Genomic DNA, 26,418 nt, shown 5'->3' on the forward strand with positions numbered 1-26,418 from the left:
TATTTTTGGAAACCTCTTTGCATTATTGCTGTGTGGATGGTCGGCGGCAGGAGGTGACCAGAGCATTGGGGATTTGAATTGATCAGCTTTTTACAATTTTACATGTTCTTCATAGGACTTGGGCCTCTGCCCAACTTTCCTTCTCCTTTCACTTTCTCCTCTTCACCAAATCCTCATGCTTCAGCTCCTGAGCTATTTGCTGCAGAGTTGGCAGCAGAGACCCCCCTCACCCATGGAGATGGCGGGCATAAAACGCCAGAAATCAAGCCTGCTTTGCCAGGTACTGGAAGTCTTCCCTCAGCCCCACGATGAGTAGAGTGATGCTCCATCAGTGACTGAAGTTGAGCAAAATGATCGGCGTTTATCTGCTAGAGAACAAAGGCACATCCATGATGCTCGACTGTCCTGCACTGGGGAGGAGGATGTAGAACAAACACATTCATTCAGGAACCTGTGGGAGGGTCCACAGGTACAGTCGCTAATGGGTGTACCCAAACAGATAAATATATACATACAGTGGTTTACCACAGAGAACAATATTTAAGTGTGCAAGTAGCCTTCTTTCTCCAATTCTGTGGGTTTCATTACATCCCTATTACTCCCACCTTTTTTTACTAGCTGGGTACAAGCTGTGAAATGCAGGGGTGAGGTTGGGGATGGTGGTCAGTCACCAACACCTCCAGATTTAGATTAATGTTTGTCCCTGATCCCGCCTATATTCTGCCACCCTTTTCAGCTGCCTGCTCAGACTTGTGGAATAACTTTAGCCAGGTGCAAGTTGACCTCCTGCCTTAAGAGGTGTCAGCGACCTTTATTAAACACAAACTGACGCTTAGCTGTTTTCAAATCAAACTCCATGCTGAGGCACCAAGACCGTCAACCGTGCACTTCGCACAGCTGGATGCTGAACTATAGAAGTAGACAGGCATCGCATATTCTGTTCATTCTCTTCACCAGTTTGAACAAGCAAGGTTTTAACCCCAGCATCATCCATCTTGGTACCCCAATTTTAGTTGCGCTTCATTTTCCTTACACCATTTTTTAAACGTTTCTGTGTGCGGCAGAATATTCAGTCAAATTAACATTGAATCTCATTGATCAATGATAATTGTGATCATCTTTGCTGTTTATTAATATTCTGCTACTTCAGTCACAGGCTTGATCTGTGACTGCAGAAATAAATGATATTGCTCACTAAATATAACATCTTCAGTGTGTGTGTAGATCTTTTATTTGATGTTATCTTCATGACTGCATCACAGTTACAGTGTAGAAAAAGAGAAAATCAATTCAACACGTATAGTTTTATTGATTGAAGCATTCAAACTACTTTTGCAATTGTGCCTTGATTAATACAGAATGGAAATGTTATCATTCAGTTTATGGTAACTGGCAGAAATCTTTTCAGAGAACCTAAATGTGTAACTTGCTTAATATCTTCAGCCAAGACCAGAACTGAGGGATTACTTTCAGGCACCACTATCCAATGTGATATCTGGCCAAGTCCAGATGCCCAGGTAGTGCTTAAAACATCGGGTATGTTAATTAAGAATTGAGAACCTGTTTTAAAGCAGCATTGCAGTTGCAAACAAAAACACAGCATATGGATGGGCTGCTTTTTCCAATTTTGTACTGAGCATGTGCCATTACTTTTTCCGCCTCTTTGGTGTCATAATTACATTCCTTCAAGGGACCCTCCACTGACTAGTAATTTTATGCATATATGTTGAGCCAGGAGTCGCACTGGCAGCCATGTTCACTCACCCTTTCCACTCCCCCCACCCAAATGAATCACCACTCCCTGGAGTCATCTGAGCATTGCCTCCCAGCATTTCAGGCAGCCATGAATGAACCCTTCCAAACAGGTCATTGATTAAATCCACATTTGGCAAGAGCCTTCACAAGGTCATTTTGGATATCTTGAGTTGTCTTTGGCATACTCAGCAGGAACTATCTGCAAATCCCTACTCAATTACATGTGACAACTGTCAATTTATTGTATTTTACAACTGGCAAGGGTCTCGTCTGTAAATTTTTCCAGAACTTAAAACTGATAGATATTTTAAATTTGGCTTTTTCTAGAAGTACTGTTTCCAATTTCACCAGGCAAACCCTGCACCTGGCAGTCCAGCTTGCATGACAGAAACAGTGACACTTTTCATTTTTGTATTTTTTAATGATAGTAGATATTTAAACATTTTAGCACATTAAATAATTTGGGAATTAATCAAGAGTGCAAGGGCAAGTTGTGTTTTTTTTTTACTCACTTTAATATCAGATAGTTAACATCCATTAACGTAACTCTATTTGATTTTTTATGCACAAAATGTCTGCTGTGCTCATAGGATGACTTTAAAGATTGGGGAGAATGTCTTTGACCATCAAAAATATAGTGCCAGCCAAGCCACCATTCACAATGCTGCAATAAATATTTTACAATTGCATCACAATTGTGACTGACAGTTGAATGTTCCAGGATTTCGCTGCTTTAGATGTGACAGAGTTGGTGGATTAAGAGGGGGAGGTGTGGCATTACTTTTCAGGGCGGATATTACAGCAGTGCTGAGGCAGGTAGACTGGAGGGCTCATCAAGGGTGGCAGTGTGGGTAGAGCTGAAAAATAAGAAGGATGAGGTTACTATTATGGGGTATATTATAGGCCTCCAAATGGGGAAAGGGAACTAGAAGAGCAAATGTGCAAGGAAATAGGTGAGATGTGCAGGAGAAATAGGGTGGTGTTGGTTGGGGATTTCAATTTTCCAAACTTAGATTGGGAAATGCAGTCAATAAAAGGGCAGGATGGCTTAGTATTTATGCATTGAGTTCAGGATTGCTTTTTACAGCAATATGGTGAGACGCCAACTAGAGGGGGAGCGGTGTTAGATCTATTGTTTGGGAATGAAATGGGGCAGGTGACAGAGGTAAACGTTGGAGAGAACTTCAGATCCAGTGATCATGGGTCTATTAGCTTTAGCTTAATGATGGAAAGGGATAGGTCGGGTGTGGGGTTGAAGGTCTTCGAGTGGGGGAAGGCCAGATTTGGAAAATGAGAAGGGATTTGCAGAGAGTTGTGTGGGCTGATCTTTTCGCCGGAAAGGATGTAGAGGAATTTTGGGGGGCATTTAGAGGTGAGATTTTGAGAGTACAGGATCTTTATGTTCCAGTCAGGCCGAAGGTGAAGACTAAAGGTTCGAGAGAGCCGTGCTTTTCTGGTGAAATTAAGAAGTTGGTTCGGGACAAAAGGGAGGCCTATACCAAATATAAAAAAACAAGAGTTTGAGGAAACGTATGGTCATTACTTAGATTCCAGGAAGAACCTTAAGAGGGAAATTAGAAAGGCAAAAAGAAGGTATGAGGAGTCCATAGCTAATAAGACGAAGTTGAATCCTAAGGGTTTTTACAGATATGTGAACAAAAGAAGGAGGGTTAAGGATAGAATAGGTCCACTGGATGATGGGACTGGTGAACTATGTCAGGAACCGTATGAGATGGGAGAAATATTGAACAATTTTTTCTCGTCTATATTCACGGGGGAAAGGGACATGAGATAAGAGAGGCAAAGGGCTTAGTTATGGAAAGGATAGGGATTAGTAAAGCAAGAGTTTTGGAGCTTCTAGGGTCAATTAAGGTGAATAAGTCTCCTGGTCCTGATGGGATTTTTCCCAGAACTTTAAGGGAGGTCAGGGAACAAATAGCGGGGGCACTGACAGTGATTTTTCAAAGATCACTGGAGGAGGGGGTGATACCACAGGATTGGAGGGTTGCAAATGTTGTTCCATTGTTCAAAAAAGGCAGTAGGTGTAGGCCAAGTAATTATCGGCCAGTATGTTTGACTTCGGTGGTGGGGAAGGTTATGGAGGGTATTCTTTGAGATAGTATACACGCATATCTGGATAGGCAGGGATTGATTAGGGGCATCCAGCATGGGTTTGTAAAAGGAAAGTTATGTTTGACGAACCTTGTTGAGTTTTTTGAGGAAGGGCCAAAAAAAGGTTGATGAAGGTAGAGCGATGATTGTGATCTATTTGGATTTTAGTAAGGCTTTTGATAAGGTTCCGCATGGAAGGTTAATAAGGAAGGTTCAGTAGAGAGTTGGTGACATGGGTTCAGAGGTGGCTGGGAGATAGACAACAGAGAGTCATAGTGGACAACTGTATGTCAGGTTGGAAGCCTGTGACAAGCGGGGTGCCTCAAGGATTGGTGCTGGGTCCCTTGTTGTTTATCATTTATATTAATAATTTAGAGGAGGGTGTGGTTAACTGGGTAAGCAAATATGCAGATGATACGAAAATAGGGGGAGTGGTGGATAGAGAGGTAGATTTTCTTGGATTACAGAAGGATTTGGTTTGTTTGGAAGAGAGGGCTGAAAGATGGCAGCTGGAATTAAATGTAGACAAGTGTGAGGTGTTGCATTTCAGTAAAAATAACCAGAATAGGACATATACAGTTAAGGGGAGGACATTGAGGCACACAAAGGAGCAAAGGGACCTAGGGGTTATGGTACAGAGTTCACTGAAGGTGGATTCCCATGTAGACAGGGTGGTTAAGAAGGCAATTGGTATGCTGGCCTTCATAAATCATAGTATAGAGTATAGGAGCTGGGAAGTGATGCTGCAGCTGTTTAAGGCATTGGTGAGGCCTGGTTTGGAGTACTGTGCTCAGTTCTGGTCTCCAATTTATAGAAAGGATATAGATAAGGTGGAGAAGGTGCAGAGAAGGTTTACAAGGATGTGGCCTGGCTTACAGCATATGGATTACAGGGAGAGATTAAGGAGACTGGGACTTTATTCATTGGAACGTAGACGACTGAGAGGGGACTTGATAGAGGTATTTAAAATTATGAAAGGAATAGATAGACATAAACAGAATCTTTCCCCTGAGGGCAGGGGAGGTTGGAACAAGAGGCCATGAGTTCAGGGTAAGGGGGAAACACTTCAGGAGAAATATTAGAGGTGGCTTTTTCACTCAGCGAGTGGTTGCAGAATAGAATAAACCTCCGAATGAGATAGTTGTGTCAGGGTCCCTTCTGTCATTTAACAAAAGGTTGGATGTGTACATGGAGGCGAGAGGGTTGGAGGGTTATGGCGGTGATCGGGAGGTTTGAGCTAGTGGAGTTGTTCGAGTGAACCGGTGCAGACTCGAAAGACCGACATGGCCTGTTTCCACTCCGTATATGGTTATATCACAAACATGAACTTCAGTTGACTAATAATTAAATTGTTCAGACAAAAAATACTTTGGTTGTAAAACAACTTCTCCTCATGTCATTGAATCTCACTTTTAACAAATTAAATAAATGTAAAATAAAGGTATTGATCACCTTGAGCATTGACTTTCATCTGAAAGATTACCATTGTGATTACCTGAGTTGTGCGTTAATTAGCTGTGGTTGATTCTAGTTAAATTGTGTCAGGTAGGAACAAATCCTGAGCCTCAGAAACAGCTAATTCTGCATTCAATCTTATCAGGAAAATTGAGTCTAAGTTTGACAAAAATATATATGTTTTGAAATGTCTCTAACAATTTATCCTGAAACATCATTGTGACAGATCTGAGCTGTCAATACTGCAGGTTTGCTATAAAATTTATTTCTGCCAACTTTATTCATTCAGGTGGAAATCCAGGGTATTGAGATGCAATTCAAGGAGAAGCAAAGGGTTTTATTTAAACTCCTGTTACTTGCTCGGCCCTTGTGACCAAATTCAATTAGTTTGTCTTTCCACCTCCTTATTATCAGTTGCTTGGTGTGCAATTAATTCTTGTCATGCAAAGTTCTCTGAGACCTTTGTGTGAGTATTGATAAGGAACTGTTTGGCATCAAACCATTTTCCAAGCAGAAATTCTGGCTAATTTACATTTAGATAACATGTTATAGCTATGAAATAAAGGTCTAGCAAACGGCACAGATTTCCTACTTATGAAATTCATATTTTTCTTGCATTTATGAGAAAAATATACTGTATTTGGCAACAGGAGGCCAATTCTATCAAAATAGTTCCTATCGCTAAGGCAAATGGATGGACAATAATTCCCTGGTTCATGGGATAAATGTCATTGAAATATTGTAAATAATTGCATAAGAATAAATTATGTTACATTGCAAGGTTGTTTTTTCAATCTATTTTAAATGACAGAGTTTATCATTGCTTGTCACTGAACTATTTCCTCTGCAAAGTATGGGGTTTTAGTTTAATGCATTATATGCTTTGATTTTATGCTAACTGTAATGGATAAAGGTCTTTAGAAAGGTAAGGTAACAGTATTTATTCCTTATTAGCAGTGGTTGACTTTTCATATTTTAATTTTGTTTATTAAGTTTCTACTGCATTAAAAGTTATTGTGAAATCAGTCATTGGAGCAATTTCCACAGTATTTCCCTCTGAACAAGCTCTGCATTTGTGATGTAAAAAATTAATTTAATTTATTTTGAGGGATCATTAAAAATATGATCCAACTTGTTTTGAATGTTCAACGACAATGTGTTCAAATCCTTTTTTTTTAATTTTAAGATCATGGTCACTGGTCTCAAACAAGTTTATTGTTTCAAACTACTTCAGAGAGGTTTCTCTAAGCTTAACATTGCAACACTGAACTAGATCAGTTATCACACTGAGGTCAATATCTAATTTATTTATCATATTGACCTCTCCTGTTCAGGATATTGATGGCAGAGTTGTCAATTTTTGCCATGTTTATCCTTTGTCATGGACAGTAAATTTGAGATTTCTGTGCATGTGGCGATAATTATGGAAACCCTCAATTTACCATCAGAATGAGCTGGAATTCAGTGAAGAAGCAATAATTTGCATTGTGGTCATCTGCGACCAATTCTGGGGTATTTTTGTGGAACATTATCTATATGGTTGGATGTTGAGTTGCTCCAGTATAAGCATTTGTTAATTCAGGTATTTCAAAGTAGTTTAGTCTGAGGAATAGAGTAATATATGTGTGTGTTTGCAGTTGTACGTGCACTTGCTTTTAATTTTTTAAAATTTAAATTTAGACATACATCATGGTAACAGGCCATTTCAACCCATGAGTCCATGCTGCCCAATTTACACCCCATTAACCTACACCTCTGTACATTTTGATGGTGAGAGGAAACAGAGCCCTTGGAGAAAACCTATGCAGACACAGGGAAATTGTACAAACTCCTGACAGACAGTGCGGGATTTGAACTCCAGTCCAGTCCTGATCACTGGCGTTATGCTAACCCTAACGCCAATCGTGCCACCTTGTTCAAAAGGAAATTAATGCTTTTGGATTGATTTTCATTATTTTTGGGTGTTTTTAACTGAAAGATCCAGAGGCTTTCACTCTTCAGCAGTTCAGGTCAACTCAAAAGCTAGAGTAGACTGCCTGTCAAGTGTTTTATTAATTTTCTGTCAAGCTAGCTCTGGACTCTACATGAAATCTTCACCTGGTTTTATGTCTCAGAAATGAGGGAGGTCAAATGTGGCAAAAACAATAAGAATCTAATTAATTGTCACATGTACCAATATACAGTGAAAACCTCCATTTTGCATGCTATCCAAGTGTCACAAAAAAAGTTACCAATCTGCACCATTTTGGATTTAAAATTCATAGAAAACATGGTATAAATGAAGTAACTAGATGATTCACAACAAGAGTCAAACTGGTTCAGGACATTTAACATCACAGGCAAATTGGGTTCATTCACGGAGCCTTCATGCCATTCCAGAAGCTGCTTGGTCATCAATGGGTGAATGGAAATCGGCACAGAGTCGCACCATAGTCCCGGTAGAAGGAGCTTCTATGACCGTATTAGCCATCCTGTCCCCTGAGCCCATTTGAGTAGCCGTCACCCTCTCCCTACTTGCACCAGCCTCCGGTGCCGCATCTGCGCCTCTTACTCTCTCAGTACCTAACACCATGCCTCTGTTTGCCATAAACATTGGTGACTTCAGTCATAGCTGAGATGACCATGTAGTCTGAGACTGAATCCCTCCTCACTCTATCACAACTTGTCAGAGGGTAGAAGCACAGAGGAATATCCCGAGCCCATCCTGGTACCAATCTGGATGGCACCACTGCTCCCTCATCAGAAAAAAAAAAATCATTCACAACATGGTCAGATTCAGATGAATTATGGAAAAGGAAAAAGATCTACCAAAGTTGAAATAATTGATTGAAGGAAGACAATTTTCAATGGAACGAGAATAGATCTGGCCCACATCAATCCGAACCAAAAATTAGAATGCAAAACTGTAACAGAACAACAGCTACCTTTAGGGAAGAACTGGTCCAGCATCAGTGAAGGTACATAAGTATCAGGATCAAAGGAAGAGCAAAGAAGTCCAGAATTGTCTGAAGTAGATGACGTTGAAGCAAACTGAAAGTATGTTCATGCAAATCATTGAGCTTTATCAGTGAAGGCAGAGAATTGTGCTTGAAATGTTGTATTCATTGTTGATTTGAAAAGATAGATGAGAATGGTTTCAGAGATGAGCAAAGGATTGATTGAACTATTTTATATTGAAAGGTGATAGCTAAGGAGAGATTTGATGAAGACATGTAAAATGATATGAAGTTTGGACAAAATAGATTGTGGGAGGCTGGTCCTTTTAATGGAGGAGTTGACAGTGAGAGGTCATGGTTATAAAATAAAGGGCAAGATAATTTAAAGTGACTCAAGAATGTGGTTAGAAGCTGGAAAGCACAACCTGCATATGTAATGTAAACAAATTTTGCCGTGGACTTATAGAATCCTCGAGTTTCTGTGCCATGCAAATAAATTAATATTATGAATGAAAAATACCAACTCATCATAAATGGAAAGAATTATCATGAATACAAACACACAGATCACTGAAAAGAGCAGTGTATGGTTATTAAGGCTATGTGATGAAATGCCTAGGCATGAAGCATTGGTTACCCTTGACTTTCAATGGATGCCACGTAAACTGTGGAGTTTCTCCAGCAGCGTCATGTATCACACTTGACCCCAACATCTGCAGATTTTCTTGTATAAGTGAATTTGCTTTGAAATTTTGCTGAAGGTGATTAGGATAAGAGGAGAATGAGGTAATCATTTTGATTGTTTTCTTTTGAGGTTAAATATTATTTATACAAAACATTGAAGGTTAGAGTATCAGAGAATTTTATGTGCAGATGATTCTATTTGTGACCTATTGTCCAAGCTTCCTTATGTTACTTTTTAGTTAACTCCATCGCTCTTCTCTCCATTTATATTGACACTCTTCTTGCTTTTAGTCCTTTCAACGTTATTTCCACAGATATGGATCTTATCTTTTTCTACTGTGCAGGAGATTATATGTCAGTTAAGGCTGTGTACATGAATTCTTGATCTGAAGAAATGACTTGGCCACCGTGTGCTGCAGAGACCAGCTCCCTTGAAGTGACAACAGGGGTAGAAGCCAGAAGTGGTGCAGATCATTGGCAGACAAGCAGGCTCTGTCCCAAAACTGCTGACTGTGTGAAATATATTCTGTTGGCATGTATTATGCTATTTTCCATAGTGTATTACTTGTCCTACCTTCAGAACTAATGAAGAGACACAAGTGATAATGAGAGGAGATGATTTATTGCTCCTGATGATTTGCTATTACTAAGATCTGAACAGAAACAGTGTTTACACTGCCTCTGGGACTTTTTGTGTAAGATTATATTACTCAGTACAAAATTGTGCAAAACACATACTGTAGAAATCCGGGTAATGCATGAAGTCCACCTTAAAGATAAAATTAGACAAGTGTCTAAAATGAAAAGAATCATTCTTTTACAGTTTCATCCACAATTATGCACCACGGAAATACAAAAATAGAGCAGAAATGGGAAGGGAAAGAAGATTGCTCATAGTAAGTGCGAAAACTAAGAAATTTTGTGATTCCAGGCAAGTGAAGAATAGTCACAGAGGGCAGATGGAAATTTGCCAGCCATTCATTCATTGTTACCATTGATTTGTTTTACAAGAATACTGCTAATGCAAATGAAAAAGGTGATCAGCTATAGAAATAAACTCATCTAGCTGCCAATACCTGCCTTTGTCAGTTAAGATCAACATCTGCTCAGTGTTTGTGCAATGAATGTCAAAAAAGAATCACGTAATGTAACAATTTATAAAATAATCATGGCCAGTTTTATCTGCTGCACTTCAGGATAGAAGAGTAACTAGAAATGGCAAAATAGCTGACATTTTTCCATTGCTTCTACACTCCTTTCTAACAAAGTATGCAAGTTCAAATAATGTAGATCTAGTATTGGGAAATAAACCAGAGCAGAAAGGAGAAGTAATTGCCATCGAGTTACAGAATACCTGAATATTTCGCTAATGATTAAAAGAGATGCCTATGAGAAGGACCAAAGTAACAGATTTGGGGGTGGACATAAATTCCTACCCACCTCCCCCCACCACCACCCTGGGGGCCACAGCACTTTGAAGTAAAAGTAATGGTTTTTTTTCCACATAACTTCTCTGTACTTTATGGTTTTATTTTAATGTCGTTGGAGAGAAGAATGGAAGAAACCAAAACTTGACTGCTTCACAGGGAAGGGTGGTCATAATCTTCAGCAGTCCGAGGGAGGCCATAGCCAAGAGAAGGTTGAAAATGGCTGAATCATAGAATTCAGTTTTGCCCCAGTCTCTGGGGCTGCAGTATACTGCTAAGTTAGCAGTAAACAACAACAAAAGTGTTCAGAATAATTAAAATCGAGGATGTGAATTTTCAAATCAAGAAAGATAAAATATAATGCAAAAAGATAAAGATGAGGTTGTCACTCAGAGAACAAATGAAGGATTATTTGTGACATTTCCAGAGCTGTTCAAATAGCAGCACTGACACAGTTGCAGACCCAGGGAGAGCAGCGAGCAGAGACACAGCCCTTTTCCCCAGGGTTCAACCATTCAGTCCTACTACTACTGTCAGCTCTGCATGGGCTTTAAACAACCTGAAAAGGAGCAAATAGTGTTTTATTCTAAAATCCTGCAATGGTGGGGTCTAGGCTCAAGATGGTGGTGCCTGTGCTGGCAATGGCCTCAAAGTTTGGCAGATTCCGGGGAAGCAGAGGACTGGTGCAGGACACCAGAAAATGGGTAGAATACCTCCATCCTCACCTGCCACTCCCCCTTGTTTTAGACTGAAAATCAATGGAGATGACCATGGTGTTGGATCACTGAGGGACTCTGCAGCTTGAAGAACACATAGGCAGCAGACTGTTGGCGACTTGAGGCGAGGAAACTAATGCAGGCTGCCAGCTACTTGCAGTCAAAGAACTCACACCAGGTTGTGAACTGCTGGAGTCAGATTTGAGACTGGCTGAAGGGGTGCCAGTTATTGAAACAGGGATGTGAGAGGGTGCTGAGGGCGTGAGGGACTCCCAAGGGGCCTCAGGGACTGAAGACTTCCTGATCATGTCGGATGAAGGTTTGGATCTGGAGATCGGGCTGCTGATGGTTTGGACCGATGTCTGTGTGGCTGCAGAGGCAACGGATATGCTGGAGGTGAATCCACGGACATCCGACGACTCTGATAAGAGTCTCCTTTGCTTCTCTTTCTCTGGCTGTAAGGAATGCCAGGCAATTTCTGCTTATGCTGAATCAGTTTCCTGTAATATTACATATTTTATTAGATGACAATAAAATAAAATTGAATCTTGGATTTAACAAGGGCTTCCTTAAAAGGGGATGGTGAACACGTGGAATTCACTGATCATCTTCAGTGATTAAAGTGGACAGCATTGAAGTTCTGATGAGGAAATTAGGGAATTTCGAGGTTGCAATGCAGATCAGGGTTCAGAATGGAAGAATTAACAAGAATAGGGTGTGTGAAATAGCAAAAGTAAGTGTCAACTGGCTGGTACTGAAGTTTTTGACTCTACTTCCAAGTGTGTTTCTTCTCAATGCAATTAAAATTTCCTGCAGTTGTGAACAATATTCTAACGTAAGTCAACAAATCTTGCTGCAGCAAAGCATGATGTAATGTGATTCCACAGTGACTTGTTTACAGAATAAATTCTAATTTTTGTATAAATTATCAGCAATAAAGATGATAAAATGTGAAGCATCTGGAGAATACAGCAATTTGCTCATCGATGTAAATCAATACTGTTGATGCACACTTGGTCTTTGAAAGAATTGATCGTATATTTGAAATACTTGACATGGAAAGGAAATGACAAATGCTTATTATGTCAGGCGATCAGTGTTCTCTAATGTTGAACTGTAGGATTATCATTTAAAATTATTAATCCCTCAATCAAAGAATGAAGGATAATAGGATTGTTCAGCAGTACATCTCTAAATGGCAAGTTCATCTCAAGATTTTTTTTTTAGCTTACTACCACCAAGATGCCATGCCCTTGTTTTCTGACAGCAGTCTTTTTTCCGCAGTGATAATGAAGATAAACCTTTGAAAGAAAATCAACAGTCACTGAATGAGGGAGTGAAGCCAACAGGAAGTGAAGACAGTTGGGCAGAATACGTAGAAGGTGATTCACAAGGGGAATTTAATGAAGATGGGTCGTTCATTGGACAGTACAGTGGAAATAAAGAGAAAGATGTTGATGGAAATGGAAGTTCTGTCGCCACTTCTCCAGTTAAAGCATGAGGAACATGTGCAGAAACTTCACTTGCCTTTTTAATATATTTGTGATACAACTGAATATTTGGTACATTTGAATTAACTGAGATTACCAACCTGCTTAAGAGAATAAAATGATTCTGGTCCACAAAGAATTCTTAACTGATGGACAAAATTAAGTCAAATTTAAGATGCAGAACACATCTTGTTGCAGAGGGATATATTGTGAAAAATTCTTGATTCAGAAGGGTACATTGTGCAAAGTCTGTGTAAAATCTAAAGTCTGTAAATTCACAACAGAATTGTTTCTAAATTGCTGACACAGTAATATTTCAACTTTTAAATCCTTGCTGCTGTTAGCTGATAAAGTTTGTATTGTTATGGTATTATTGGAGCTTGTGACCCTCGATGCTCAGAAGTTAAGAACCTGAAGAACTATGATTGCTGTAAAAAGAGACCAAAACCTGTCTCTTCGTACAATGGTTTGGCAGCTGAAGAAACAGGAGAATGTATTCCTGTTTTTTTTAAAACAAATAATACATCTTGCAATATAATTTGCACTTTTCAAATATCCGAAATTATCATCTCAATTCGAAGTGAAATTATTTGTAGAAATCTGATTTCAAAATCTGAAGAATTGTCACAGGCAAGCAGGAACAAAAAAACTATTCTGTCTGGTGAACTTGTATTTGTTCAAATGAAAACTAATGAGTTGTCAGGACCAGAAATTTATTATGCTCACAAACCACTATTGGACATGCACAAGGCCATTCAAATCCTGTGGATTCCTTCAAATGTGCTCTTCATCCAATGTTCTGCATTTAATTATCGTATCCATGATTATTAAGCCAGGAGACCATGATGTATATTTTGTAATTAGGCAAAAGTTTAGGATTTGGGGAGGGACTGCAAAAAGATCATTCTCAACAAATTATCAGTGTTTTTAAAACAATATTCCTTCTACAAGTTCTGAATGTACACCTTGAAGCATTACTTTCTGTTAACACAGACTAGATGTATTTAAGAAGTAGTTACATGTGTGAATTTATATTGTGTAAAAAAAACATGTAAAACGTAACGTTGTGATGTTGAACTAAATAAACTACATGTTGCCACCCAGAAAATTGAAATACTTTTAAAAGCTGTAGATTCATTTTTTAAAAATTAGTGAACAATTGTGAAGTAATTGTACGTGTTAATGTTTTATTACGATTGCTTCGATATGTCTTGTCATTGATCCATGCTTAACAATGCTGACAAAATTTTAATTTGAAAGCTTATCAATTTGCAACATTTTTGTAAAAAGGGTAGAACCTATTTATATTAATGAATTGGAATGTTTTTGTCATAGTTCCAAACAATTGAAGTAAACGTTCCATTACTTTTAAACAGATAAAAATATTCAAATCTGAAAAATAGTTCAAATTTCTTGAGTTTGGGTAAAAGAAAAATTAAATTCCATCATTTCTTGAATACAAACCTACTTTTATTTTTCTCTTGCTGTTGAGCAGATAGCAAATTCACATCTTTTTCAAACATGACAACATTTTTGAGCTTTGGTTGATGCACAGTTGTGCACAATACTGTAAACAAAAATTGATGAGGATGAACTATGTAGTGTTTGAAAAAGCATACCTTAACCATGCAAAACCTTGTAAGAAACCTAATCTAATAATTATCTAATTCAACGAAATTATTACTGATACAAAGTTTCTTCTTGTATTTTCTTTCACAAGGGTATTGCTTCCTAATTTGGTCTTTTTCCCTTTTGTAATGTTGACAAACCAAAGTATAATTTCTGATGACTAGCCTATGTTTGTCTAGCATATTTGTATTATATCTTTGGACTGAAATGCTGCACGATGAGCAGAGGAACCGGTGCATATGAGAAGAAATTATATTGCCAGTTGAATCCGTGAAGCACAAAACATAAAAACAGGTTTGTTGCTTTTGAAATAAACTTGAAGCCAAGGGTATAATAAACCAAATACTGACTGCAGTTGTCAGATTATATTGCTCCTCAAGTTGCAGGATAGCTGTTGTCCTTCATCAAGACGTTTCATTTCTCTGCGGATTCTGTTCATTTGATGACCATGTAGACTTCAACTGCAATCAGTATCTGTATAATTTTATGTCTTCTCAAAAGAAAATTTGGAAACTTGTATCAAGTTTAACAGAGCAAAATTTGTTTGATTACTTAAATAGTGCAAAAAAAACCAGTAACTGCTGTTAAATTATTTACTGTAACTTTGTAGTGTTGTGATGTTATCATAAAATATGTGTGCCATATGGTGGTTGTAATCCCTGGTATTAGTTAGAAACCGTTTGCCATATTATTTGATAACCAATTTAACTATCACCAATAAAACTGCAGATATAATCCTTCAGGTGATACAAAAGTGGGTTTTCATTGAAAATGAAAGGTTTTCATTGAAAGGTTTGCAAACTCATGTTTTCTATCGGTGTAACATCTTTGTATTATATGAAAAGTCATTTTGGAATGTTTCAACTACTAATGTGTTGTGCAAATGACCTTGTGATCTTTCGAAACATCGATGCTTGTCTTATTAAACACAGAATAACAATGTTTTATGTGTCTTCTGCTATTTGCACATAAAATCATACTTGCATTCATTATTGTAAGACAATATTATTAAAACACCTCTGTGATGGGGAGACCTCATAAAAGAATTCAAGCTCTCCCGGATGCTTTCAACAAATACGAAAGCTCTTCTGGGACCTATTATAATATTTGAAGGACAATGTAGCTTTCTCAAAGTAAACAAGTCTCTGAGGCAGAATTTCTGAAAGAGAAATATTCTGATTCTGATTGTTTCCCTTGCAGTCACATTCAGACACAAAATAATGAGATGTAAGTATACCCTGTGCAACTCTTCTCAATCCATTGCACTGGCATGGTTGCACAGGTAGGCATCCAATCTTGATTGAACTGCAAATTTGGAAAGAATAAAAGTGCTGGGGGTTGTTAAACTCTGTAGCCCACAGGGTCCAATTTCTGAGTGTCATGAGTCCTCAAACTGTGAAAGTCCATAATGAGTGAATGTATTTCCAGTGGGATGGAGACTGGATGCAATCTGACAATTTTAGTTGCCACGAGCAGCATGCAGAGAAGGCAGGTCACATCATCAGTTTACCTGCATCAAATGCCAGGGCTTCAACTTTTGAGTTACACCCTCATACATAAGCCATCCCTTCAACTTCAAACATGATGTTACACAACCTAAATGACCCTCCTCCCCCTCACATTAATTTAAACGTTTAACAGAATTTGTCTGCGCTCTAATAATGGTAAACATATTCATAACTGGTAGCATTGTCACTTCAAGCTGCACTGCCATTATTTTTGTAGCTGGTTATGTCATATGCACATGTTTTACATCACATTGGACGCCAACGCTGTTGCATCACACGATCTGCCTCTTTTGGACCAGAAATCATGACCTTCTGTGTGAAATTACACCGTATCCCAGCATTTTGCCGACTTTGCTCGGTTCTGTGTGAACAACCGGGTCAAGCTTGAAGCCAGGATACTGCTGAGTGCTCCTTACGGCAATATCGCAGCATTTCTGTGTGAAATATCTAGAGTCTCAGACTTGAAACTGTTTCTCTTTCCACAGATGCTGCTAGTTTGCCTGCATGTTTACAGCATTTTCATCTCTTATTCCTATTGTTTAGTTTTTTTGTTAACTCACAGAAAATGCAGCTCAGAGGTCAAGAAATGACAGGAACCTGTTCTAATTTCTCACAGGTGGAAGGGAGCAATATCTCTTTCACATGATTTCTCTTGAGTGATGGGTCTTCTGTGTAGAAACTGCAAATATATCTTCCACCTTGGCAAGGGTTCCAAATGTAGCCTATGGGCACTGAGGCATCATAACAGGAAACATTGCAGTTGGCTTTGAGCCAGCCTCTGAGACTAGGGTGGATTTGAATCAGATTTTCTTTGGACTAATAGGCTAGAAATGGGCTTGGGTTTCATGTATCCTGAGTAGACAATGGGACACTGTGACATCAGAGGTGGGCACCTAGGACACAGTTTTTTTTAACGTTCATAATCCCACTGATCTGGAAATGTAAAAGGCTTTTCCTCTGACATTAGAGTCATCAAATCTATCACAGGTTTAATGAGTCTCTTCATTGGCCAGTATCTCAATTAAGGATGGCTACTTTATAACTTCGGCTCGAGCTGGTCTTCCCCCAGTTAATAGGTGATATCCTTCCAGTCAGAGCCCAGGAAACCTCTGAGGCACTTATTGCTTAGGTGTTGCAGTACAACATCAAGGTTGTGCCGCATGTCAAGTGGCATTGTTGCTGTGTGCTGAGTGATGTCAGTGCATAGTTTTGTCGCATGCATGGAGGGTAACCATAAAAATTCTCATAACACACGTTAAAGTCCTGATTGGTTTCAAAAATCATGTTTAGGTTTACAATCTTTGGGGGGGCGTGGCGTGATGGCGTAGAGACTAGACGTGTGATCCCTGTCCTCCCTGGTCAGAATTTTAAGTATGAGTTTTTTAACCCTTTATTTAAAATTTTAAAATTTTAATTTTTAGTTTGATATCTCGGTGAGTCATTATGGCTGCTAATGTAAAAAAAAACCTAAGTCTCAGTTACAAAAGAAAATACAGTTTCGAAGTGCAGAGGAATTGGGGCCTAAATGACCTGGAGCAGCGACGGACTTGATTTCAGCAATCTCCAAGCCTCAACGATCACCGGTGGGGACAAATGTTAAAGCAACAGTTACTTACCAATCTCAAGATGGCGCTGGTTCGACCTGTTTTCTGGAGGAAGAAGCGCACTCCTGAGAAGCTGGGTACGAGCCTGGAGGCTTGTTGCAAAGAACAACCCCTTTGGAAGAGATCCAGGGAGCGCGGAGAAAGTGGACTGTAATGTTAGACACACAGTCTATAGTGACTGTGGATGTGAGTAACCCTACTAATTATGGAGGATTTCGTAATTTTATTTTAAAAATGGTCCGAGGGGGAAGGACAGCGACGACCCCCTGAGGAATTCGGGGGGCCGTCATTGAGTGTCCAAACCCGTGGTAAAACAACTAAAATGCTGCCTTTTAAGTACAAACAGAAGAGGACTTTCCTTACTTGGCCACTATACAGGAAATAGAAGAAGAGCTGGAAGAAAGTGAGTTACAAATTGTGGAACCGGATCCTGCATTCCAAACTGCATCTCAGCATGTTTACATGATGCTTGAAAGTATTGCTTCCTATTTGGATATCATTACTGGTCAATTGAACCAGCTGGTTCAAATGAATACAGATATGAGATCAGACTTAACTGCGGTTAAGGCAGAAGCTAAAGAAAATTGGGGAAATTTTTAAAAAAAATTGAAACTTCCTTTTCTGAATGTAAACAACAACTACAATCCAATACAGAAACAATAGTAAAGGTGGAAAAAACAGTTAAAGATTTAGGAGCCCAGGAAAGAGAATTAACAAAAAAAATAGACTAGTTGGAAAATCAAAGCAGAAGAAATAATGTGAAAATTGTGGGTCTGCCGGGAGGTCTAGAAGGTCAAGATCCTGTCAAATTTTTAAAAATTGGATCCCTCAGATGCTAGGGGAAAAGTCTTTCCCTGATGGATTGGTATTAGAAAGAGTACATAGAGCTTTAAGAAGAACACGTTCACCTCGTCAACCTCCAAGAGCTGTGATAGTTTGTTGGTTGAATTGTTTGGATAGAGAGACAATTCTTCGACTTGCAGTTCAAAATGCAAGACAAAGGCCAGCTCCAATGAAGATTCAGAATAGTAGAATTTTCTTCTATCCTGATTTGAGTCAAGATGTTATTAGATGCCGACGTGAATTTAATCCAGTTAAGGATGTTTCATGGCGTAAAGGTTACAAATTTGCTTTTCGTTATCCCGCTGTGTTGAAAGTGTTCTATGGAAACTATCAGTCTCAATTCTTTGAGAGTGAACATGAAGCAATGGTTTTTGCTAACTCGCTACCAGATGTCAGAGGACAAAGAAGAAGTCCACCACTATCTCCTAAAAGAAAACTTGATGGTTTTGGAAATGGGAAAAATGGCAGGTGAAAAGAATGGGAATGGAAATGAGTTCATTATCTGGACTGGAATCTCAAGGCTGAATTATTTTTCTTGCAATATGTTAATATTTTTGATTGGCTGGCTAGGGAGGAGGGGATTGCACTGATTTCTTTGTTAGTCATCAGTCACTAGTGGGTAATCCACACCCATTTTTTTCAGGGAGTTATTACCTTTTGGTAGTTTTTTTGGGGGGAGGGATTTGCTGTTTTTTTATTGTTTTTTTAAAATGAATATTACATTTATTTGAGGGCCTATAATATTTTAATTTGAGGGTCCGATATATAACAATTTTTTTTATTTCTTATTAATTTTGTGGTTATTTTTGGTATTTAGTAATTGTATTATATATGTCAAATTAGAAATTTGCTACTTTTAATGTTCAGGGATTAAATAACCCGATTAAGTGTAAGAAAATTTTGGCATATATCAAAAAGATGAAAATTGATGTTGCTTTTCTACAGGAGACACATTTGAATGAAAAAGAAAGTATGAAATTGAAGAGGGATTGGGTTGGACAAGTTTTTTTTTCCTTCATTTGACTCTAAAGCTAAGGGAGTAGCAATTTTGATACATAAAAATGTACCTTTTGAATTATAATCATATCAATTTTGTTTTTCCGAGGATGACTGGTTAGAGATTTGTCATGATCATGTTACGAGATCGATAAATGTTCGTGATGCAATCCAATTGTATTTAACACCCGAAAAGTTAAAAAATATAGTTTTAGTGAATCAGACTCTTGCTTTAGGTGTGGTAATTCGGTTGGAACTTTTTTTCTTGCTGTTTGATTATGTGTACATATACAATCTTTTTGGAAAGCAATTCAACTGTTTTTGGAACATTTTCATAAGATTAAAATATTTTTAGACCCGACAATATTTTTGTTGGGTAAGTTGAAACCTTTGAAAGATTTGGGACTAGATAAATTTCAGATTGCTTTTGTATATTTAGCTTAATCTGTAGCAAAAAAAACGTATAGCAAGTACATGGAAAAATGCTAATGTGATTGATATTAACAGATGGCATAATGAGATGAAAACTTGTTTGGTAATGGAAAACATTATGTATATTTTATATGATAATTATTATTTTTTTCTTAATATGTGGTCTTTATATTCAGAATATTTACATTTAAATTTACTTTGATTAGATTTTAGTGAATATCTTTTTGTTTATATTTGTTTTTTTTTCTTTTTGGCTCTCCTAAAGAGAGCTGGCTGAGAGAGGGATGGGGGTTCTTTTTTTTCTTTTCTTTTTCTTTTCTTTTTTCCATTTTATATTTAAAAAAATTTATTGTTCACAATATGTATATTTTTCCCACTGTATGTAATAACCTTGTTGAACGAATAAATAAAGTTGTGAAAAAAAAGGTTTACAATCTTCCGTATCATGCTCAGTGCTAAAATTTCTAACCCTTTGCCTTCTTGCACATTGTTTGAATGTTGTTGTTTTTAATTGATTGGCCAGCACAGTTCATGTCGCTGTTTGCGCACTGCCTTTATAGTGCCAGTGACCCGGATTCAAATCCAGCACTGTTGGAAGACATTTGTACACTCTCCCCATGTTTGGGTCGGTTTTCCCTGGGTGGTTCAGTTTCCTCCCACCTTTTAAAAACTTGCAGAATTTTTATGTTGATTGGAGTATTTGGATGGCATAGTCTTGTGGGCCAGAAGGGCCTGTTACCATGCTGTATGTCTAAATTTAAAAAAAAATGAAATAACAAGACTACATTCCTTTGAATTTTTTTTACAAAAGACTGCGACTGAAGATAAATTATTTTGACACACTGGAGACCATATGCTTGAAATCTTTGCTACTTTAAATAAATACATTATGTTTAGGTGTATAGAAAATCAACTCAAGTTATTCAGTATCCAACTTTAGTTCCAGTTAAAGACATCTCCCAGATTTGTGAATATTCAAAATGTTCAACATGAAGCTGAAGTAAGGACTTAACAACCAAAAAGTTTCTTTCTCATCACAATTGACATTGAAGAGAAAATTATTGTTGATTCTGTCAGGAACTGGATGGATTATATCAATGTGAATTTTCAGCCTGAGAAGTGATAAAGTGTAATCATTTCACAGACTGTTTTGTGATTGGCATGATGCCAGCCTCTTAACATAGTGATAAAATTAAATGAAGTAATACCAAAGTGGATACATAGATTATTTTTATGTCATTTGCACAAAGCTGATGTCGCTGCCAAAGCCAGCAATTATTGGTTTTCCCTAATTGACCTTGAGAAGCTGCTTGAGCTGTGGCAGCTGTGTGAAGTTATTACTGCGATGCAGTTATTTAGACCCAGTGACTGTGAAAGAAAACTCTATATTTCCAAGTGAACACTGTGGACATCTTAAATTTGAAGATACATACCACGCCATCCTTGTGGGTGATAGATATGACTGGTTCTGAATGTTTTTTTAAAGAAGTCACGTTTAAATTATTTTATTGACGTACAGTGGCCTTGAATTCACAGGAACATGGCAAATTGCAAAGATCATTTTACCTTTGAACTCATTTCCAAAGAAGGAAATCTTTGACATATACCTGAGTTTGCTTCATATCATCAAAAGCTAGGTTCTAATTTTGGAGCATGTCTCTGTATCAAATGATTGGGAATGGTTTCCATTCACAGTATTAGCTCTCCCTTATCTCAAAAACATGGAGAATATAAATGCATGTTGTATAACTCTTGTAAGTTAAACCCCAGTGTCCATATTTCCTCACATTCATCAAAGATCCATATTCCATGAGTACATTTTTTACCACCATACCTCCTGTTAGGATGTTATTTTCTCAAGATGTGTTCTCTTGGGCTTATAAAACTTCCTCCTTCAGAAACATAACTCCCTTCCATAGTTGATGAAGCCCTCACTCATATTTTTTTTTCATTTTTCATGTGTCTGCTCTCATGTCCCCCCACCCCAAACGCAACAGAGATAATGTGCCCTTTGTCCTCATTTTTAATTCCACCAGCCTCTGCATCGAGATTGTGGAGTGTTATGTGACGTCTCCAGCAAGCCTGAGATTGGAAATGATCACACCTGCCAATCAAGGGTTAGATCAGGCCACCTGTGAAGTGATGTGTGATTGACCCTTGAAGCTGATGTGTGATTGGTCCTCTGGCAGTCAATCAATTGCCCACAGGTGAGGCTGATGCATGATTGGTCTGACAGGTCATGTGCAAAGGCCCTGCATTGGAAGGACATATGTGGAGCCTGATTATCCTCTTTTGCTGCTACTCTGAGACCATCACTGAAATCCAGGCTGCTAGAGGGCTGACTGTGATGGACCCATTCCAGATCCTGAGCTGTGGTCGATGCTGGAAACCAGGTTTATTTGATATACTAGTTAGTTGTAATTAATTTACTGTTCATTAGTGTTTTGTGCCTATGGGTAGATGGGAAATGAGTGTTTAACCTTTGCATTCCCCATCGGGAGTTGAGAATGTTTAGCAGTGATTTATTTGCACCCAATGTGTATTATTCTAGGTTGTTCTGTGAGTGTGTGTCTTTTCTGGGCACAAATAAAGTCCACTGTTTGTTGGTAATAAGTGTCAGCCTTGATTCTCTTTAAACCCATCAAACCTATTCTGAACACTACAGCATCCAACACACTATATTCTCCCATTATTCAAACTTCAAAGTAATCCCAGACTAGTCACATCTCCCACTCTTTCTACTTTCACAGGGATTATTCTCTGTGTGATTCCTTGATCTACTCATCCATTTATCTCCACCTATTTCTCTCTATCAAATGGAACTTTTCTCTATAGGTGCAATACCTATCCCATTCAGGGAGCCAATTAACCCTTTCCAGGTGAGACAAGAGAACAATAACAATATGTTCCACTTGGGTAGTTTGTAACCCAAAGGTTTTAACATTGAATTTTCTAAATTCAAGTCATCTACACCCCCTGAATTCACCTTCTGCACCCTCACCCTTCCAATTTGTTTTTTGTACCCTTTGTTCACCATTCCCATCTCCTCTTCCATCTGCCCATCATTCTCTCCCAAACTAGGTCCACCTCAAACCTACCAGACTCAGTCCTCCCTCTTACTGCTGCACACTGGCATCTTCCTTCTTGCCCCTTGGTCCTTGACCTGAAACATTCCCTTATGTCACAGCTCAAACACTGCTAGACCCGCAGTTCTGACAGAATTCTGTATTTTGTTCTTGATTTCAGCATCTGCCTTCTCTTCTGTCATCAACATACCTTTGTTCCTCGCTTGGAACTGCGAGAGCAGGATTTAAAATTAGAATAAAGCTGGTTTTAAAAGCACTGGGGAAAGTAGGTGCTTGAATCTTTAGCATTGGGATCTGTGAGAGTGGGACTTAAAATCAAAAGAGGATTGCTTGAAAAGCACCAGGAAAGGTAGCTGGGAACTGCAAAAGCAAAACTTGGAATGTGAAAAGGAGCATTTAAAAGCACTGTGAAATTTCTCCATTGGCCAATTAGCTGGAGCTAATAGAAAGAAGGGGAGCTTAAGTGGATTGAACACTGAGAGTGGGATTTTTGAGGCTTTGAATCGAGAGGCATTCTCATGGAGGGAGGATGAGCATCCAGATATCATGGTCCATGCGGGATCTGATGACTTGGGTAGGAAGGGTGATGAGGAAAGAAAGTTTAGGGCGGTTGAAGGATGGGACCTTCAGGGTTGTGATCTCATGATTACTACTTGTGCCACGTGCTGATGAGGTTAGGAAGAGGAGGCCAATGCAGCTTAACACATAGCTAATGAGATGGTGAAGGAAGGCTTAAGATTTCTGGATTATTGAACTCTTGCAGGGAAGGTGGGACCTGTACCAATGGGACAGTGCATCTGAACAGGAAGGAGACTAATATCCTTGAGAAAATGTTTGGTCATGCTGGTCCGGGAGGAAAATGGGGGGTGGGTGGGAGTCAATAAAACTAGATTCGCAGGGGGATGGGAGCCAGAGTGCCAGAGAAGATAGTGGAGTGGCAGAGGAAAAAATGTTATGATTATATAGAAAGACAGAAATCAAAGGGTTGTTCATGGTGGAAATAATGTTCTGAGGTGTGTCTATTTCAGTGCAAGGAGTTTTGTGGGAAAAGTTTTTGAGCTTTGAGCATGGACTGGCACATGGAAATAATGACATTGAGGCCATTAGAGAAACTTGGTTGCAGGAGGGACAGGGGTTCTATTGTTTAAGATGTGATAGAGCAGGAGGGAAGAAAGCAGGAGGTGCAGCATTGTTTGTCAGGGAAAATATCGTAGCTGTGCTCAGACAGGATAGACCAGAGGTCTTGACAACAGACTATGTGAGTGCAAATGAGAAATGGAAATGTATGACCACATTAATGGGCTTGTATTGTAGACCACACAATAGTTAATGAGAATTGTAAGAGCAAATCTGCTGGGAGATAGCAGACAGCTGCAGGAATCATAAAGATGTAACATGTGATATATTGACTGGGTCTCCCATACTATAAAAGGGCTGGATGGCTAAGAGCAGTGGTTCTCAACCTTTTTCTTTCAGCACACATACCACTTTAAGTATTCCCTCTGCTATAGGTGCTCTGCGATTAATAAGGGATTGCTTTTGGAAAGACAAAGTTTGAAAACCACTGTTTTAATTGTACCTCATTCACTCGTTATGTACAGTTTCATAACTCCAAAGGAAATGGGCTAATGACAATTTTTCTCAAGCAAAATATTTCAGTAACAATTGTCCAGAGCAGTGATTTTTTTCAACCTTCCCTTCCCACTCACATATCACCTTCTCCCCTTTCTCCCCTCTTCCCCCAAATCTGCCTTGCATTGCTAATTGAAAGGACCAAACGTGGATCAGCCAGAGACATTGCAATGGCTACTGATGATATTGCTCTGCTTTTATGAGATGGATTAAGTTGGCAATGTGAAGAAATAAAATGTTTATCTAAAATATTATTTGCATCACTGTAGAAGTTTATTCTGGCCATTTGCATCTATGCTGCACAATTACACCAAAATTAACCTATAATCTAGCATATTTTGGAGGCTAGGAGGATACTGGAGGATCTGGGGAAATCCAATGCAGAAACTGGAAGAACATGCACGCTCCTTAACACGGTACTGGATTTAAATGCATCTCGCTAGTGCTGTAATAGCATCGTGCTAGCCGCAATGCAAATGTGGTAGCACAAAATCTTAGTTCCTAAATTTTGATGAAGTTTCCCCTCCCACTTTTCATCAGTCACATTTTGTACACAAAGCATTGTATGTTTTGAGTTTCCTTGTCACTCAGTGTGCATAGTAAGCACTGATTAGGTCAGGAGGGCACCTTACTATTTAGCTCTGAATTTCATCTCTTCCACTGCAAAAAATGTCCCAGATTCTCAAGATCATAATCATTTTTGCAGAGTGACAAGGTTAAGGTCTGGATTTCAATATTTAGAGTAGAAACTCTTTCTTATGATTTCAGTGTTTGCAGCACCTAATGAATTTAGTTGTACACAGAACATGACATCAGTACAGGCCCTTCGACTCTCCATATTCCTTAAAACAACAAAACCCTCCCTACCTCATTACTTCTTCTATTCATGTGTCTAAGAGTCTCTTAAATTACCTCAATGTTTCAGCCTCCACCACTCTCCCCCAAAAAGCATTCCACGCACCCACAACTCTGTGTGTATATATATTAATTACATAGATTGATAGATGTCCCTGATGTTTCCCCTAAACCTCCCATCCTTCACTTTGTACATGTCCTCTAGTGTTTGCTATTCCTATTCTGGGGGGGAAAAGGTGCTGGCTGTCCATGCTATCTATGCCTCTCAGAAATGTGTAGACCTCTATTAAGTCTCCTCTCATCTTTATTCATTCCAATTGAGAAAAGTCCCAACTCTACTAACTTTGCCTCCTTAGACTTCTTTTCCAATCCAGGAAATATCCTTGTAAATCTCCTATGTACCCTCTCATATCTTACACATCCTTCCTATAATGAGGTGACCAGAAATGAATGCAATACTCCAAGTGTGGTCTCACCAGAGATTTGCAGAGTTGGCTTTTGAACTCAAGCCTCCTATGAATGAAGCCAAACATCGCAGAGGCCTTCTTAACTATCTTGGCTACCTTGGGTGACACATGGATTTGGACTCTAAGGTCCCTCTATTCCTCCACACTCTTCGGTAACCAACATTCACCCTGTACTGAGCCTCCTGATTTGTCCTTCCAAAATGCATCATCTCACACTTACCTGGATTGATCTCCATGCACCACTTTTCTGCCCAACTCTGCATTCTGTCTATATTCTTTTGTAACCTATCACAACCTTCAACCCCATCCACAACTCCTCCAACCTTCGTGTCATCTCCAAATGTATTGACCCATCCTTCCACCTCTTCATCCAGGTCATTCATAAAAATCACCAAGAGCAGGGATCCAAGAACAGATCCTATGGAGCTCCACTCCACTCAGAAATGACCTCCAGACAGAGGACATTCCTTCCACTACTACCCTCTGCTTTGTACACACAAGCCAATATTTTTTGTCCACACAGCTCCGGTTCCATGGATCCCCAGCCTCTCGACTTTCTGAACGAGTACCTCATAGGACACTTTGTCAAATGCCTTATTAAAATCCACGTGGACCACATATAATGCCCTACCCCAATTTCTTTTGTTACCTCCTAAAACAACTCAATTAGGCTTGTGAGGCATGACCTCTTTACAAAGCCATGCTAACTATCCTCCAGAATACTGTGGACTCTTTTAGAGATGTCCCTGACCCTGGGAACTGGAAGGAAACATACCATCCATGATCCTTGA

General features: G+C 38.9%; 1 protein-coding gene and 1 long non-coding RNA gene across 10 annotated transcripts in view; one reads left to right on the forward strand and one right to left on the reverse strand.

Moving 5' to 3' along the window:
• The window catches only part of chl1b (cell adhesion molecule L1-like b), a 687,190-nt gene extending 672,026 nt beyond the window's left edge, over window positions 1–15,164 (forward strand). For all 9 annotated transcript variants that reach the window (XM_069936961.1, XM_069936960.1, XM_069936966.1 and 6 more), the window contains one exon: window positions 12,370–15,164. In XM_069936961.1, coding sequence (XP_069793062.1) covers window positions 12,370–12,586 — 217 coding nt within the window. In that variant the 3' untranslated portion in view covers window positions 12,587–15,164. The remainder of the gene's footprint in view (window positions 1–12,369) is intronic.
• The window catches only part of LOC138763203 (uncharacterized), a 43,887-nt gene extending 27,061 nt beyond the window's left edge, over window positions 1–16,826 (reverse strand). Inside the window, exon 1 of the long non-coding RNA XR_011357389.1 lies at window positions 16,273–16,826. This is a non-coding gene — a long non-coding RNA (uncharacterized lncRNA). The remainder of the gene's footprint in view (window positions 1–16,272) is intronic.
• Between the last annotated feature and the right edge of the window lie 9,592 nt (window positions 16,827–26,418).

This window comes from Narcine bancroftii, chromosome 5 (genome assembly GCF_036971445.1).
Source record: "Narcine bancroftii isolate sNarBan1 chromosome 5, sNarBan1.hap1, whole genome shotgun sequence".
In the NCBI taxonomy this organism is placed as follows: Eukaryota; Metazoa; Chordata; class Chondrichthyes; order Torpediniformes; family Narcinidae; genus Narcine; species Narcine bancroftii.